At 39.0% G+C, this 13,710-nt stretch overlaps 3 protein-coding genes across 6 annotated transcripts in view; 1 reads left to right on the top strand and 2 right to left on the bottom strand.

Annotated features, from left to right (window-relative positions):
• Positions 1 to 102: 102 nt before the first annotated feature.
• On the bottom strand, positions 103 to 1,331 carry trsn (translin). The gene is made up of 5 exons (XM_064692994.1): positions 1,172 to 1,331; positions 1,023 to 1,110; positions 865 to 961; positions 669 to 784; positions 103 to 607 (listed from the first exon to the last, which is right to left on the bottom strand). Exons 1-5 carry the CDS (start codon positions 1,244 to 1,246, stop codon positions 279 to 281), a joined length of 705 nt encoding a protein of 234 aa, XP_064549064.1. The 5' UTR covers positions 1,247 to 1,331; the 3' UTR covers positions 103 to 278.
• A 6-nt stretch (positions 1,332 to 1,337) lies between these two features.
• Positions 1,338 to 2,887, top strand: Pef (Peflin). Its single transcript, XM_064692995.1, has 4 exons — positions 1,338 to 1,479; positions 1,542 to 1,761; positions 2,203 to 2,346; positions 2,423 to 2,887. Exons 1-4 carry the CDS (start codon positions 1,471 to 1,473, stop codon positions 2,647 to 2,649), a joined length of 600 nt encoding a protein of 199 aa, XP_064549065.1. The 5' UTR covers positions 1,338 to 1,470; the 3' UTR covers positions 2,650 to 2,887.
• The window catches only part of lola (longitudinals lacking), a 76,758-nt gene continuing 65,931 nt past the window's right edge, over positions 2,884 to 13,710 (bottom strand). The window contains exon 6 of one of the 4 annotated variants that reach the window (XM_064692965.1): positions 2,884 to 5,661. In XM_064692965.1, the coding sequence (XP_064549035.1) occupies positions 4,274 to 5,661 (1,388 nt within the window). In that variant the 3' untranslated portion in view covers positions 2,884 to 4,273. Of the gene's footprint in view, positions 5,662 to 9,910; positions 10,393 to 10,793; positions 11,237 to 12,364; positions 13,348 to 13,710 lie in introns of those variants that run through there. The other 3 variants (XM_064692977.1, XM_064692978.1, XM_064692968.1) reach the window with 3 other exon arrangements.

The following is a 13,710-nucleotide window of genomic DNA, read 5'->3' as shown; positions in this document are numbered from 1 at the left end:
ACTGAAGAGCCGACTCTGAGCCAGAGAGCTGTAAATGAGGCAAGCAACAAAACAACAATGTTCGAACGACCATATGATCGCGAATGTGTGGGGTAGGTAGAGTAGGGTGACCATGTGCATGCAATTAATTGCTGCAAATATTTAATTTTCAAATATGATTTCAATTTACATTTTATATGAAGCAGAAGAAAAGCACAAGCTAAATGAAAGTTGAACGTTTACTTATAATTGTAGTGTCTTTTTTGATTTAAGCTTAGCCTATGCACATATTACAACACTTATTCGACAGGTTCTGCTTTATGCTCATCTTTGCTCTCCGCAGAATTAGAGAGGCCGCGTATGCTGACGTCATAGACAACCTCTTCGATCTTTTTCACATCGTACTTCAGAGCATCAAAACGTTTGCGCAAACCATCGTTTTTCAAATTGAGCAAACGAAAGCCAGTGTTCAGATCACCAATGAAATGGGAGATATTCAAGGGGCGCTCGTAGTCGCCCATTGTGACGGAATTTGTGGCGAAGCGTGATAGTTCCGATGCGAGCAGCAATATGCCCAGCAAATAGTCTTCAATATCCAAATGAAACCCATCCGAATGCTTCGTTTTCACTGTTTTTAATTAAATATTCGAGTGCTGTATGATGGAATGCGTTTGGTTTGAATTACTTACAGCCCAGCAGCTCGGCTGCCGTTTCGCGCGTCACCAAAAAGCCCGCCTCCAGGTAAATGACCAGCGCAATCAGAAATATCAAACGCTGGGTAATGTAGGTCCAATGATCGGAATAGCTGTGTACAGAGTACATTAGCAAAAAGTGGCACATAAGACGCCTACACAAGGCTACAAACCACTAAAACGAAGGTCTCACCGATAATATTGGCCAGCCGGCACCAACGCAGACAGCTTTTGATATTTTTCGGCGCAGGCTTCGATTTGCTTACGTGCCAAGCTGCAGGCATTGTTGACTATATACAGTTGAATTATATTTTAATATTAATGTTAATTGTTACAACCACAGCTACTTACTTTTGTTCAAATCACAGTGTATGACTTGTAGTTGTATTGTAGCTTCCTTTGCCAGATGCTCAATTTCCCGCACTACAATGCGTATGTTCTGCGAAATGTATTTCATTCAGTCTGGCTGTTGTCCAAAGTTAGCACATATTGTTACTTACCTCGCGCAACTCTTGTTCGTTGTCTATATACTTTTGATAGTTTGAGAAAACTTCCATATTTACGAAATGCGACATTTTGTTTGCGATAATTTGCTTGTTTATGCCGGCCTCTCAAAAATACACAAATACATATAAACGAGCGACGTAAATATCTATCGAATAGCAGAGTTGTATGCGCATGCGATATATCGATTGGCGCCTCCCGTTAACATCGTGCATCGATTTACAGCTGTGATTTCCCATTCGTGTTTCGTGTTGCTGGTCTAATTAACGTCAAAGGAAAATTTCATTCGAACAAAATGTCCTACGTAAGTTAAGTAAAATAGGTAATTCTAATTAGAAAGTATTTAAATGCAGAATTTCCTTAAAGGGCGGCGGCTATAATCCCTATGCACAGCCAGGCGGTGGCTATGCTGCTCCCCCAGGCGCATTTGCGCCACAGAATGCGCAAGTTTCACCACAAGCTCAGCAATGGTTCGCCATGGTGGACAGGGACCGTTCTGGCCATATTAACGCCTCGGAGCTGCAGGCTGCCTTGATCAATGGGCGTGGCGAGAAATTCTCGGACAACGCATGCAAATTAATGATAAGTAAGTGAGGCACGCAACGGTATTAATGGGAATGTGGGCTAACAATGAGTCAGTGGCGGGTTTCTTTCTCAGACTTGCAGAGGGCATTTCAATTATGTTGGGAAATTTGTAACATATTGAAACAGATAATATCCGATTTGAACATGTTTCGACTTGTTATATGTGTTTATAAACTACATTTTATTTGATTGCTTTGCATTAAGTTGTGAAGCATTCTTTATTCATGTTATATATATACATAGTTGTTTAAATATTTGCCTTGTGCCCCGAAAATCTTCAGGTATCTGCGCTCACACGTGCATATTTGTTTAGAATGACGGCCCGATAGCCCCCACTATCTTGATAAACATTTCTTGTTTGTTTATTTAACGGTTTATTATGTTTAATGATTTAAGTCCAATTTAAATCATCGCACTTTTTATATGCTCCCCTCCCTCACAGGCATGTTCGACAATGACGCCAGCGGCACCATCGATATCTATGAGTTCGAGAAGCTTTACAATTACATCAATCAATGGCTGCAGGTCTTCAAGACCTACGATCAGGATGGCTCTGGTCACATTGAGGAGAGCGAGCTCACACAAGGTAAGCTTTAATGATCTATATTTCTATATTGGTAAATTTATTAAAGTGCTGCCCATTTTCGTTTTTTCTTGCATAGCATTTACCCAAATGGGCTTTCGCTTCACGCCGGAGTTCATAAACTTTCTGGTTAAGAAGAGTGATCCTCAAAATCACAAGGAGGTATCCGTGGACCAGTTCATTGTGCTGTGCGTGCAGGTTCAACGCTTCACGGAGGCCTTCAGGCAGCGCGACACGCAACAAAATGGAACCATTACCATTGCCTTTGAGGACTTCCTGAGCGTGGCCATTGGTTGTTCATACTAAATGAAATTCCTACGATTTTTACAATCAAGAAGCACGCCGCACACATTCAGCCTTACAAATGCAAATTGTATTCCGTTTAAATTTTGGTGCATTTCGTTTAAATTTATGGTGTATGTTTACGTCTTGTTAATCCCAATCTCGCCAATCACATTGTAATCTCTCCTGGAACACATCGAGTATTGTTAATGCAGTTTGACACTCAAATTAAGTACAAAGAAAATAAACATAATAAAATGAACTATATATGTATTTATATTTGTAAATGTAAAATAATTGTGTTTTATTCGAAGTGTGAACAATGTGAATATATAGATTAAAGATAATACATGTCTTAGCATTTGTTTCTGTTCAATTTGAATGTTTTGAGCAGTTGCACTGCCAAACAATTCCAATAAATGTCTTCGCTTTGCATTCATGAAGAATAAACTCATCCCATTCTGCGCTTCATTGGAAATAAATCATAATAATTCTACGCAAAATGGCAGTTATAGTATATAAATATATAAAATATGATAAAATACATTTGGATATAAGAAGTATTTGATTTTTGGTCTGGGAATCATATTAAACATTTTCGTTTTTCTTATTCTTTTTTTTTTTGTTTTTTTTTTTGGTTATTGTAAAATAAAAACTCTTAATATAATTGCTTTCAGTCTCAAAAAGTCAATGTTATGTGTAAAATGTAAGATTTTGGTTTTAAAATTAATAAATTTGTTCAATCCATAATCGATTTGCGATTTTATAACTATAATGTACGAATGATTAGCTGATAATCAGTCAAAATTTTAAATAAAATAAATACCTAATATGGCATAAATCGAGGAGATCGCTTAGGCAGTCAAGGATGGGGCCCGGTTCAAGGAATAAAGCAAACTAAATAAATATATAAAAAAGAGATCTTTGGACATGGACAATGTTGAGTATAGTGGAAAATTGGGCAAGATGTCAAATGATATATTTGGTCGCCTAATTGGCTTTAAGGATCTTAGGCAAATAAAACGCGAATTCTTTTGGCATTTTATTGTTAATGGATATGTTGGCGGAAATTCGATGGGGCTATCAAAATATAGTCGAACATGTATCTGAATGTGCTCGGAAGTTGCAAGTAAACATAATCATAAAAGTCCATACAAAAATATTTGCTTAGGTCAATTTAAAATATCAATTGCAATATATCAACTTCGACTCGCTAACTTCGCACTTGATCGGTTTTTTTTTTCTGGAAATACATATACATATAAAATCTATAAAGTTGTTGTAAATAATACGTTGCATTTGAAAATATTGATGTCTTAATACTAATTGGTTTCTTTTGCGATTTTGATTATATGCTTGATTAGAATTGTTTGCACTCCTTATAAAACATAAATTATTATTATTATTATTATTATTTTTTTTTTGTTTTGGGATGACACACAAATTGACAAGTGATAATTCATAACTTGGACAAATTAAAAGAAAAACGGGAGACAATCCTTGTTTGATACGGTGCAAAAACATAATAAATTTAAATGGAAGTTACAATCGTTTGCCCTCAGTGCCCCACCCACATAGAGTATGTAGTAGTATTTGTGTATTTGGTATGAATCGTATGTGACAAATGAAAAAAGCTTGAAATTCGCAATCACTTATTGCAGTCAATGATGAGCTTGCCCTGTGAATCGTCCGAGATGGAGCCGCTCAGGCTCATGCCGCCGGCGCCGCCGCCGCCCTCCATGTTCATGGAGTATTTGGAGCGACGCTTGCTGGGCAGCTGCGGCAGATCCGTGTGATGTTTGCGCACATGGACGCCCAGATTGCCGCGCTGCTTGGACTTGTAGGGACAGTAGGGGCACTGATGGGCCGGCTCCTTGCCGCCGCACTCGACATTCTCGTGGCGACGCAGCGTCGACTTCCAGCGATACTTCTTGCCACAATGACGGCACTCGTAGACGGGCTCACCGTCCAGTCCAATGCCATTGGGGCTGGTGGTGCTGCAATTGCTGCTGCTGCCCCCGTAATCGCTCAATGTGAACTCCAGCTGGCGGAAGGCCTGCGCCTGTGCCTCCTTAATCGAACCGGACGAGCTATTGGCATTCGAGGTGAACATGTTCAGCGTATAGTTGCCAAACTTGCCGCCAACAACGCCGCCCGACTGATCCATCAGTTGTATATCATCGAAGGCATTAAAGCGTCCATCATCCTCATCCTCGGTGGAGGAGCCCGGTTCATTTTCGCACTCCGAGTGCCGCATATCGCGCTGCTGCTGCTTGCGCAACAGATTCTCCAAGATTTTGGTGGGTGTCACCTCGTTGCCGCCAATATTGTTGTCCGGCTCGTCCGGCAAGCGACGCTGCGGCGTCTGCTGGCGCAAGATCTCCTGGGCGCGCAGCTGCTGCTGGAAGCTGTGCAGCCCGTTGCACATGAGCGCCTCGGCAATCGCCGCAGCGGGCGGCTTGCGGACCGGGCCTGGGGCTGCTGCTGCAGCTGCCGCAGCGGCGGCGGCGGCGGCGGCATTATTGGCCACCAGCACGGAGGTGGGTATGGCCGTTACACCGGGCACTAAGCTAAGTTCTGCGGGCACCGCATTGGCGCCAGCCGCTGTCTTCAGTGAATATTTGAGGCGTGGATGAAATGTGCCAGCGCCAGCGGCAGCGCTTAGTTGTTGCATTTCATCAGCCATCAAGTTTTTTGAAGCCGTCTCGGAGGCAGCACCATAAACGGCAATCGCAGCAATGCTCGACGGCTCCAGCGTCTCCGCCGAGGTGGGCGACACCTGACCGTACTTACTCAGCTCGACCGGATCCTGTTGCAGCTGCTGTGGCTGCTGTTGCTTCGGTGCCTTTGCCGATTTGGTTTTGTAAAATTCGAACAGCATATCGGATACCTCGGACACGGACAAGCGCTTGCGCCGTGAACCGGGCAACTGCAGCTTCTGCTCCTCGCGCTTCACATTGAGTATGCTGCGCTGCAGGCCGCGCTGTATCTCTCCGGCGGTCGCGGAGGGTGCGGTGTTCTCCTTGCGGCTGAGATCTGTTGATGAAAGCATTTCGTATTAGTTTCAATTTATTGATTAATCTTGCACAAATTTCCGACAGCTGCGGGCGGCTAAATATATACATATATATATACACGATAATACAAATGAAAAAGCAAATGATGAGTTCTCATTATTGACTGAACTAAGCCTCGACTGCTTGGGTTAGGTGAAACAAACAAAAATTTCGTTGGGTTAGATACGTATGTAAAAGCATGCACAAGAATTTTGTTTAAAGCGAGGCAACATAAAATTAATTGTTTAAATTAATATAAAAATATTAAAAACATATTTTTGTAAATCAGTAAATAAAGCTAAGTACACATAATTTAAAATTTTATTAAGTTGTTTTTTGTTTAAATGTAACATTAAATGAAAATGAAAATGTTGTAAAAGCCGCTGGCACTGATTGCATTTTCTTTGGTTTTTCTTTTCTTTTTTTTGTTGTTGCGCAAATGAAAATGAAAATGTTGTGAAAATGTTTTGTTGTTGTTGTTGTTGTTGTGGAGGTGCTGGTGGTGGTGTTGGTGGTTGTTCTTGTGATTTGATTGTACCGTAACCATAATAATTGTTTGTTATCTTTACCTGGATGCACATCTAAAAATAAATAGAGAAAATAGGTTAGTGCCATTTCTTTTTTGCTTTCGACTATTTAATCCAAGGCTCCGTTTGTTCTTCAAAGCAAGCTGAAAAAATATGAAAAACAATTGATTAATTACGTTGAGCTTAACAGGTGTTCAAGTGCAGTTTGGCTTTGTGTTGTAGTGTGTGTGGCTTGAGCTTTAAGTAGAGCTTTAAGCGCAGCTTTTAGTCAACACTGTTTGCAGTTGTACACAACACTTTAGCTGAAGAAAAGCTTTGCTTTCAGCTCACTTTGCATAGAGGAATTAACCAGAACCACCCACGCGCAAGCGCTCGGAAAAGCGTCCACACGGCAACACAAGCGAAACTGCACTAGTCGACGGGGCAGCTTAACAATTTTCCAAGCACCGCAGCAGGCAGGCAGGCAGGCAGACGCATCCTCAAATCCCAAAGGCTGCGCTGCAGCTGCAACCAATGGCAGGCAAACAACTGCTGCAACAGCAAAAGCAACAACAATAACATTTCGGAAAAATCTTGTTTCGTTTGGCTTATGTGTATGTGTGTCCGCGTGTGTGTGTGTGTGTGTGTGTGTTTGTGTGTATCTGTTGCTGCTTGCATAGCAAGTGTACCCAAGGCTTAAGGCCTGCTTGATCCGGGTCCTTGATTTATTTTTACTCTTTGCTCATTTTCCCAATTTTCTACCTAACACGCGTTGCTTCTATTTCTGGCATGTTCCAGGCAAAACCTCTCTCCCACAGAAAACTTTCTCCGAGCGCCAGAGCGAGAGTGCGGACTGAGCGAGAAAGAGCGCAAAAGAGAGCGAGTGCGCAATAGAAAGCATTTGCGCAGGCGCACATTTCATCTATGCATGCATGTATGCATGTGTGTGTGAGTGTGTGCGTGTGTGTTTAAGAGCAGCTTCCGGTGGTGTTTCGGGTGTTTTCTTTCTACAGCTGTAAGCGATGTTTATATATACATACATATATACATCATATGCATTTCAAGGTCAGCATGTGAAACACATATAGAATTAGGCAGCAAACTTAAGGGAGGGCTTGACAGAAATTATTGGAATTTACTTTTGCTACGCAGTAACCATAAAACGGATAAATAAAGTTGGCAACAGCACGCAGAGTCGTTCCACAGAGTATCAGCTTTTAAATTAATGAAGATATATACATACATACATATATGTATATTGGCATGGATGTATGTATGTATATAACTAGAGATTACAGCTTTTATAAAGAAGTCCCACCTATAGATACACGAGCTAAATTAAGGGAAATTGTAATACAAATAAAGTTTGCTTTCAATTTTGGTTTGACTAACCCACTAAAAAAATAATTATCATTGACTCAAAGAAAATAAAAGCATGAACTAGAAATTTGCATATATATGTACATCAGTAATAAATGAAAAAATCAAGCAAATTTAAAGAGTAGTTGGCTCTTAAAACATAGACAGATTAGAAGAATTCAAGTAAAAGAAATAGAAGATATTTCTGTTGAAAGATATACATAGCTTTAAATTCAGATCTTCATAGAGACTTTCTTTTTATAGATAATCGTAATGAAGTAAATGTTTAAAATAGATACATTTTTAGCGCCTGCAATATACAGACAAAGCCAGACGAGCCTAGCCTGGGCTTCCAGGAATTTAACATTGAAATATAAAAATAGCTTCTAGACAATAGACCCAAGACAGAAGACCCTTGGAACTTGCATGTTTGTATGTATGTGTCGCCTGTGCTGTGTATCCTGTTTACTGGACTTGGCGAAGGCAAAGCCCAAAAGGAAACGAGAAAAATGTATAAAAATAAAATTCAGGCACGAAGACGCATTGCCAAATGGAAAATTGTTTGAAAACGTGGGAAGCACAAAAGCAAAAGCAAAAGCCGCCGACAGGCAAACGAGAAACAGCATTAAAAATAAAACACAAGCCACACAAGCAGCGCAGCAAGAGAGCGAGAGCGAAAGAGAGAGAGCCTGTGAAAACTTATTTTTAGAGAGAAACCCAGTTTGAAACGTGATTTATCTGTGCACAAATGTTTTTCAAATGCATTTCGTTGAGTCTCGCATGTGGGTGTGTTTGGAAAAGATCCCTGGAATGAGATAGATAGGCACTGTGGCAGTACAGTCCAGTTGGCTGCGCTTTGTGGTTGGCCAAATTTTGAATAGATTGTGCCCGATTTCAAGGGCAGAAACCACCCTGCACACTGGGACAATGGCCTGAAACCTGTTTTGGTTAAAGGATTACGATCTATTGTATTGAAATGTGAAACGAAATGGAATTATTTTTGCTTGATTGAGCACTTAAAAATTGGCAATTCATCAAATAGAAATATGCTTTAATATTTACCTGCTACTCCAGTCAATTTTTCAGCTTTTAATTAAATTAATTTAAAATTAAAAAAATCTGTAAGAAAAATAAGAATAAATAAAGAATTGATTTTAGAAAATGAACAAATCAAATTATACGTACCAAAATCAATTTGAATTAAATGAAATAACAAGCTCTTCCAGTTTTTGTTTGGCACATGAAAGAAAAAATAAAAGAAAATATTAATAAGATAAATTGGGCGAAAAATTATAAATATAATAATGCTGCAGCTTTCTTGTTGGTTTTGTTATTTACTTGTTTTAGGCACATAATAATTTTTAATTTCAATTTCAAATTTTATTTTTATTTTTTTTGGCATGCGCTTTATCATTTTGATTTTATTAGCAACAGGTATAAAAACTTAAATTGGTCCTTATTTAATCTGGATAATTATAGTTAACTAAATTATATATAGTTAACTAAATTAGTTATATTATAACTAAAATATAATGACTTATATGAAAGTTGGCTAACAACAAAATGAAACTTTCTCGCTCGCTTTCTATATTCGAAAGATAACGTAAAAATGCTTGAAAAACGACAATTTTCGGAAATACACACGAGTTCAATAATTCTAAGCGAGTTTTGGCTGCTGTTTAACTATAATAATAATGATAATTAGTAATATAATAGCTAGCAATATACCATCTTTATGAGCTGTTGCATAATATATGTAATTTTTGGTCTCAATTTGGTAAATATGTGTTATTTTCTTTCAATTTGAACAATAAAAAAATTAAGTTGGAATCCAAACTTCATTTCACAAATTCAGACTTAGCTCCGTTTACAATATGCTATCAAACTTTCTTATACAATATATATATATATATATATTTTTTTTTGTGGGGGTACAGAGTGAGTTCTATATGTTTCTAATACTATAGCTGAAAACTTATGGATTTAAGAAACTAGATTGTAAAACAAAAATTAATAAAATAACAAATAAGTTGAACGAAATCTTTAGCTTTTCTGTTATGCTACTGTTATTTTTTCTTTTTTCAAAAAATTAATCATATTGAAAACATCCTATATAGATCATGGATATTAATAAGTTCGCAGCATTATGAAAATTACTGAATTTTAAATTTAAAAGAATTATTCAACTAGATCGTTTAGATTTGTTGATCTATATTGAAAGGTAACAAGAAAAGGCGACTTGTTTATTTTTTAATTTAATTTAACTAACAATCCTAACTGAAATCTTTAGAAATGTCTAGCTCACGTTCACTCAACCACAAAGAATATATGCTGCGATAACTGTTAAATCTATTATAGCTTGAAATCTATGAAAAGTGGCTAAATCAAAACCGAATGCTCATTGCGCATGTGCTCGTTGAGGAAGGCCTGGGACCGATAGACGCGTGCGCAGAGTGGACAGCGATTGGATTCGTATGGTGGCAAGCGCTTGGAGCTCTGCCGTGGCAGCTTGCGTCCGGCGACCAGGCTGCTGGTGTCGATGTGCAAATTGTGTGGCAAATGCGGCACCAGATGCTGCAGCGACCGGGCTGTCGAAATGGAGGCCAATTGCTGGAGTGCTATCAAGGCGTCTGTGTTGTTCACCAGCGGCTTCTTGCTATTGTTGTTGTTATGGTGGTTGTTGTTGTTGTTGTTGCTGCTGTTGCTGTTGTTGTTGGGCGATCGCCGTTGTGGTGTCGATGGCTCCTCATTCTCGCTTTTCGCTTCCCTGCCCTTGGCCAGCTGCTTGGAGGTGCCGGGCATGGCGCTGTCCTGACCACGCAAATTGTACTTCCTGACGGTGCTCACTGCAATGAGAAAAAATATTTTGTGGGCTAATCAAACAAAAAAAGATGTAAATGATAAGTTTAAAGAAGAAAACCAAACTAGATAACAGCATTGCCTAAACCAAAAGGTAAATAAATTGGTACAATAAATATTATAACGAAATTAATTAATTAAGCAATAACACACAGGCGCACACACAGATATATACACACAAAGTAATTATAGTTGATCGAAAAACAGTAACGGAAAAAAAGAAAAGAAATGCATGTTCTATATGCGAGTTTCTTTCTTCATTTTATTTACATACATTATAAAATTTAGGAATTTGGCATTAACGAGAAACTTGGCTAATAATTACATCGGCTTTAACTTAAGAACAACAAAAACATTTGGGCCCGGCCCAAACACACCTAAAACCGGCCCCCAAAAAATTAGCTTAACTTATGTCCACATCATCCGATTCATATTCCACTTTGATTTCAGTCGTATAGAGAAACATGGGATCAATTGCGCTCAACGGGCGACTGGATGTACGACTTGTTGGTTTCGTTGTCGCTGTTGTTGTTGTTGTTGCTGCAGTTGTTGTTGTTTCAGTTGTTGTTGTTGTTGTTTTTGCCACAGCCAGTTTTTGCTTTTGAGTTTGCCTGTAAATAAGCCTGCGCTCAGCGGCCAGCACAGCCTGATGCAGCTTCTTGTGGCGATTCAAATGGGAGCGTCGCTTGAACCACTTGAGACAATAGTCACACTGGAAGCGCTTAAAGTCCTGGCACTCCTCGCTCTGATGCAGCATCAGGCGGTTCATCGTGTTATAGTAGCGTCCACATTGGCACAGCAGCTGATTCCTTGGGCCGTGTCGCAGGAAATCTAGGAAGCAATAGATGGTAAAAATGACAACGAATGACAACAATAAACAAATGAACAGCAGCAACTATATAAATATATACATGTGTGTATATATATTTTGTGATATATGCCAGAGATGATATTTCGCTGGATGAATACACAAATTCGTTTGGATTAACAGTTTGGCTCTTTTATTATTGAGTTTATGTACGCAATATATTTTGTTAAATGATTCTCGTGTCTTTTCGTTTGTTTAGCTACTTTAACAAAAATACGTTTCAAAGACCTTTTTTCAGTACTCAGCCAGATCTTAGCAACAATCCACAGCAGCAGCAGCAGCGGACCCTAAAAAAAAGAAATTCATATTAATAATAAGCATATAGAAAAATATAAAAAATACAAATAAAGACTTGTAGATACAAAATAAATAATAATAAGTAAATAGTACAAAGCGCATAAATTGTAAACATTTATTAATTTATTTATTATCATATACAATTTTATATATGTATATAAGATTTGAGTTTTTTGTTTTTTTAGTTTTTAAAATTACTAACGACTGTTTTGCACATAGGAATATATATATATATATATATAATATATTACGTATATATGTATCTGTGTACTTACACTTGAATTTTGTGGCTGCACTTGAGCAATTCAATTCAACTATTTTGAAATTGTTTGTTTTTGTTTGTGTTTTTGTTTTTTTTGGCTACTGAAATTCGTTTAAAACTTATGCGACTAACTTTAATATTATGCAATTTCTTGAAGTTTATGTTTGAGATCATATCTTTGGCTATATTACAAAAAACTACACATCGTTCGAAATAGTCAGATGAAAACGTGTATATATGTACCTAAAAGTTAGACAACAACAAATGCTATTTCATATAATATAACTGCAGTGGACTTTTTAAAACTGGACAGGCCTGTTGAAGGAGACAACACTTGGGCCAAGAAACTTGGCTGGAATATAGGGAATCTTTAGCTGAGCCTTCCTTTTTTAATAATAATAGTATTGAATTTTTTAAAAAGTGTTTTGAAACTTAACAGCTCTTATGGAATTTTTTAGAATTTTTTCTTGTTATTCTTTTAGAAGATTCTAGCTCAGTTAAATTGCGTTTGGAAATCTTTCAGGCCTGGCCATCCCTCCCTTACCCTCTAATTGCTTAGGAGCAGCGTATCGCCATTTTCGGAGTGTTTTTGATTCATGTGTTTGCGCAAATCCGATTTGTATTTGCATTTGTGCGGACAATGCGGACACTTGAGAGTTGGCTCCACGCCGCATTCGTAGTTCTTGTGGCGCTTGAGTGAGCCTTTGATTTTGTATGTCTTGCCGCACACGTTGCACGCATATTTGGCATCATCGATGGCCAGCTCATTGGTGACCTGGTGCAGTGCCATGGTGGTGTGCACTCCGCTCAATCCATTCACATACAGCTTGTCCGCCTGATGCGCGGCTTCTTCGCCACAGGGCAGCTTGTCCACATAGTCATCATCATCGTCGTTTAAAAGATCCTCATGCTGATTATTTTTGATGGCCTCCAGTTCGAGTTCGCGTTCCGCCTCATCGGCATCGGTTAGCAGCAGCTCCGACTCGTGTGTAGTGACCACTGTGGTGGTGACCACCTCGCTGCCTGTACTGGGCGCCATGGAGATGCTGGTGGCACCATATTGCATCACATCACGGAGCAGCATTTTGTCCTCCAGTCGGGACGTGTCTATTTTGATATACTCCGGACGCGTTTGCGACTGTTGATGCTGATGCTGCTGCTGTTGTTGTTGTTGTTGTTGTTGTTGCCGCACATCCAGGCATTGGTGCAGCGACAGTTGCTGCCGCTGCTGTTGCTGCTGCTTGACAATTTGTATGGTGGTGGCCTGTGGCTTGTGCAAGCTGGTGGTATTTGTATTTGTGGTGGCATTTTTGGTCAGCGCGGGAATCGTATACTGTATGTTGCCCACGGGATTGCCCAGATCATCGGGCGGCAGCTCCACAACAACTGTTGCGCCCGACAATAAGCTGCTGGCATTACCCGAGCTCAGGGATTGCGCAGTGCTTAGTGTTTGATTCTGGCTCGTGGCACTGGCTATGGAATAGGGCACAGTCTCCAGTATGGTCCAGTAGCCATCTGTAAATAGAGCCAGAGGAATAAACAACACATTAGAACAACATTTGAGATTATTTATATATATCGGGTATATATGCATATATAATTACTTGCAGCAGTAAAATAACAAATGTAGCAGCTGATCATCCAAGTGTTGTTGGGTGTGTGTGTGTCGGATAATAGATGTGTACTATAAGGTCTTGGTGTTTCATTTAAAATACAGCTTTCAAAATAAACAAAAAAGATAATAAATAAATGAACATGGAACTCATATGAAACAGCTCTACTCAACTGATCATAGATGGTATAATTATTATAAGTATGCTTTATTCTTAATTGCTTGCATTTACAAATATATAATATAGATATAATTATGTATATATA

The sequence above is a fragment of the Drosophila montana genome, unplaced genomic scaffold (genome assembly GCF_035044405.1).
Source record: "Drosophila montana isolate Dmon_TW-CO22-7 unplaced genomic scaffold, ASM3504440v1 contig_3699_1, whole genome shotgun sequence".
Classification (NCBI taxonomy): Eukaryota; Metazoa; Arthropoda; class Insecta; order Diptera; family Drosophilidae; genus Drosophila; species Drosophila montana.
The sequence above is the reverse complement of the archived record's forward strand: the minus strand, read 5'-3'. Positions and strand labels throughout refer to the sequence as shown.

What these genes read in the sequence shown, in the direction of transcription:
- trsn (XM_064692994.1), bottom strand. Translation starts at nt 1,246, where the DNA reads ATGTCGCATTTCGTAAATATGGAAGTTTTCTCAAACTATCAAAAGTAT. An exon ending in CCGGCTGGCCAATATTATCG is followed by an intron (nt 785 to 864) that starts GTGAGACCTTCG and finishes CTCTGTACACAG; the next exon opens with CTATTCCGATCATTGGACCT. An exon ending in GGCAGCCGAGCTGCTGGGCT is followed by an intron (nt 608 to 668) that starts GTAAGTAATTCA and finishes AATTAAAAACAG; the next exon opens with TGAAAACGAAGCATTCGGAT.
- Pef (XM_064692995.1), top strand. An exon ending in CGCATGCAAATTAATGATAA is followed by an intron (nt 1,762 to 2,202) that starts GTAAGTGAGGCA and finishes CCTCCCTCACAG; the next exon opens with GCATGTTCGACAATGACGCC. An exon ending in GGAGAGCGAGCTCACACAAG is followed by an intron (nt 2,347 to 2,422) that starts GTAAGCTTTAAT and finishes TTTCTTGCATAG; the next exon opens with CATTTACCCAAATGGGCTTT.